The 3685-nt window shown below is 51.2% G+C and overlaps 1 protein-coding gene across 1 annotated transcript; it reads right to left on the bottom strand.

Moving 5' to 3' along the window:
* Positions 1–506: 506 nt before the first annotated feature.
* LOC128332874 (protein NKG7-like) lies at positions 507–3316 on the bottom strand. Its single transcript, XM_053267650.1, has 4 exons — positions 3118–3316; positions 1591–1737; positions 895–1008; positions 507–544 (listed from the first exon to the last, which is right to left on the bottom strand). Exons 1-4 carry the CDS (start codon positions 3314–3316, stop codon positions 507–509), a joined length of 498 nt encoding a protein of 165 aa, XP_053123625.1.
* Between the last annotated feature and the right edge of the window lie 369 nt (positions 3317–3685).

The raw sequence follows: 3685 nt of genomic DNA, 5'->3' as shown, positions 1-3685 counted from the left end.
CTCGCAGGCAAGCCAGGTGGCTTACAAGCAGCTAGCCCACTTGAGCAGCCCTCCCCTTAGCCCAGGTTAGCGGAGCGAGCACTCCGCTAACCGGGGTTAACGGATCGTGAATTGCCGCAGCAACTCATGAGGAGACCCCCGGCCGGGAGGCTGAAAAGCAGCCTCCCGGCTCGGGGGTCTCTCCAACATGCCCTGCGCACTGTCACAGGGCATGCTGTAACTACCAGGGGCCATGCGGCCCCCAAACTCCCAAGCCCCTGCCGTCTCCGTGACGGAGCTGGCAGTTGTGTGGGTGGCTTCAGTGGCCACCCAGGCAGGGCTTGCTGCTCATCTGCGGGGAGAGTGGGCTTAACCCTCTGGAGGCGGGCCTCACCGATTGTGAGACCCGCCTCGCTCTTTTGCATATAGACATTTGGTCTAACACAAGTTCAGGCTCTGTCTGTGTACTGTACTGTCAAGATAGCTTTGGACGTCATCATAAAGAGGCAGCCGAGTTTCTCCCGTGCTCATTCTGTTTCCGGTTGTAGTTTGTAAGCAAACAGACCTGTCAGGAGGGGGAAACCGTGTGATTAGGGCAACAGGTAAAGTAGACTGAAGCATCATTACAGGCATCTGGACCACCGACCCATTGGTACCTCTCTTTTCAGGTCAGGGGAATCGCACCCTGACCCCCAGAGCTGCAGGGCAATGTGCAGGCGAGTCGCCACCCATCTGGGCGGGCGATCTGCCCACCCAGGGAAGGGACAGTGATCGTCTGCAGTGAGGGTAAGTCAAGCCTGCTCTCCGAGCAGACCTCCAAGGATCTCACTGAGTGTGAGAAGAGCTCCATTGTCTGGCAACTCTACGAGTAGGTGGCACATCAAAATAAAGCATTCATATTTTGCACATATTCACCTGTTATCATGAACAGAGGGAAGGAGGCCCATCCCAAGCGGAAAGACCATCCATACGAGACGCGTGTCCCCCTAACTCCTGTGAATGTGGCCATGGCAATCAGGACACAAAGACCTAGGAGCCAAAAAGGAGGTTTTAATACCCCTTAGAGAGAACTAGGGAGCATTTCTGCAGAGTTCTAGAGCGGAACTTGGTGTTGGCACTGGACATTTAATTATTTATTGAATGGTCAAAAACACCCTGTTGATTTAAGACCAGAGTCAAGGCTGTCTCAATCTGGATCAAGCTGCACCAAGCCAGGAAATTGGAACCTAAGACAGATGCCTTAAGAGACATGCCACATGATCAATAATGATGTTGTGCAATGTCACAAATTGTGCTCACTTACAACTTGTCCTCCATGCAAAGACCACTTTCCTTGGGTGTTTGAGGCCCAAATCAAGTTGGGGAGGATGGAACACTCCCACACAATCTGCACTGCTTCAAGTAGTGTGGATCTCCGGAGGCTGGGAAAATGAGTCCAACAATATATCCCATAATATGCCCCACAATGAGTGCAGTGTATTGGGGGAAATCACCTGTGAGCTGGGTGCTCTACATGGATTGGGGAGGCATGGAATGATTGCCCCTGCCCTACTCCAGGACTGGCAGGGCACGGCACTGTACGCAATATATACACCCCATGAAATGTCATACCTGCGGAAAAGTTGGATATAGTCGCAACCCTGATCAAGGAATGGGAACCAATGTGAGAACTGAAACATGTGGCACAAAATCCAACGAGGAGGGAGGCACCAAAAATCATCCCGACCAGCATGAAAACTCGAGTGACATGGATGTATCCTGCAAGGGGTGAGAGGATGGATTGGAATGGGAGGGGATGGATTTAAAAAAAGAGAGACAACAGTCATCACAGAGGTCTCTGTGATACCTGCCCCAAAGCAAATCATCACCACCCACAGTAATATTCATGCATGCATTCTTTCATGCATGCATGCATGAATGCATTCATTTCATTTCATTTTTTTGGTTTCATTATATTTTATTTTATTTAATAAGGACCTATATGCCAGCAGGGTCACTCTGTGGCGTTACTTCCCAGCACACCTCCTTGAAAAGAGTTAGGCAGCGCTGTAGGTGCCCACTGCCTTGACACCCAGCAACATTATTCCATTCAACATTATCAAGTTGCCACCAGGACATTAGACCACCCATAACTTGCTGTTGTTAATAGGTTTCTGGATGTTCTGGGGAGCAGGTGAGGAAGGGGCGGAAAGTGAGAAGGGCACAGGGGACAGTGGCAGGTGGACTCACAGTTGCCTTGTCTCCTGGTTATGTGGGAGATATGGCAGGCTATGCCTTGTGTGTGCAGCTTACAAACCCTGCTTCTCCCAACCTTTTAAAATAGGGGAGGCAGTCAAAATGTCCTCAGTGTAATCTTCGCAGCCATGCTGGGGGAAAGCATTGCAGAAGCATCTTGGCTGCCTCTGCTGAGAAATTGATCGACTGGAATATTGATTGATTGGAAACCTCTGTCCTGAGGCATGGCCCCTATCCTGGGCCACAGCTTGGGTTTGGAGCCTGACGAGGAGGGATCAGGCAGCCTGGAAGGACCAGAATCACATGCTGTGGAGGTGTCAGCGCCAATCTCAGACCCGGACACCAGGCCAAAGCTAGAACATGAACCATTCAGCCAAGGGACACCAGAACAGGGACACCCCAAGGCAGAACCCCCTGAGGCCAAGCCACCACCAGCCTTCAAATTCTCCAATGCCTCCCTTGCCAAGAGGGACAACGAACTAAGAGGTTGCTGATGGAGAGGAGAGGGAGAGTGCTAGGTTCCAGGCCCAAAGGCTAAACCTCGACAGCCCATCTCTGTCCAGCGAAACTAGGGGACATGGGAAAGGTAATCTGAATTGAGAAAGTTAAGAGGGCATCAGTTGAGCTTCTCAATGAGCATGTTTCACACCTGGAGCTGTCCAAGGTGCTGAAAGTCTGGACTTGATCACCTTCCCTCTGGGCTATACCACCCACAAGTACCTCTTGCACCCTATGGGCTCTCACACATAATCAGGGCAGGATCATATGCAAAAAGAAGATGATTGTTATCCCTGGTCATTCAGGACTGTTAGAGAGCTGAGCCTTAAATGGCCCGGAAGCTTTTGCAAACATCAGAAGAATGTCGGGCACTTCTATCCCAGGTCAGGTCAGGGAAAGTCTTACCTTCCACTTTCATCCCAAATGTAGTACATTGGTCACCAAGGCATTGTTTCCACAGGCTCTCGTGGTTACCGAAGTCGCCTACCCAGTAGTCTGAGGCCAAGGCAATTATGAGCAGCAGGAAGCTGATGAAGGAGCAGATCGCCATGGCAAACAGGCCGATGCAGTGGAAGATATCCGTGAGAACCTGATAGACACTCATTGCGGGAAACTTTTCAGAGCCGAACTATGGAATGAAGCTGAGGAAGGAAGGTCATGTCATTGCATACCAGTGGTGGCCTATGCTGGGCTGTGCACTGCTCTTCTGAACTGCCACTCTCCAGCAACATCCATGGGGTGGAAAGAGCCCGACTTGGAGCCGCTCCAGAGCTGCACCTGTGCAAAGGCCTACAGCAGACTGTGGAGAGGCAAATGGGTGATGTCATTGTTCTGTGCAGACAGCTGTTATGTCTGTGCACAAGGACACTAGGAGCGGCTTCATCCCCTGAGGGGAATATCTTGCAGTGCTCACGTCTCCCATTCATATGCAACCAGGGCAGACTCTGCTTAGCTATGGGGACAAGTCATGCTT

The sequence above is a fragment of the Hemicordylus capensis genome, chromosome 7, assembly GCF_027244095.1.
Source record: "Hemicordylus capensis ecotype Gifberg chromosome 7, rHemCap1.1.pri, whole genome shotgun sequence".
Classification (NCBI taxonomy): Eukaryota; Metazoa; Chordata; class Lepidosauria; order Squamata; family Cordylidae; genus Hemicordylus; species Hemicordylus capensis.
This window is presented reverse-complemented; position numbering and strand designations above follow the sequence as displayed.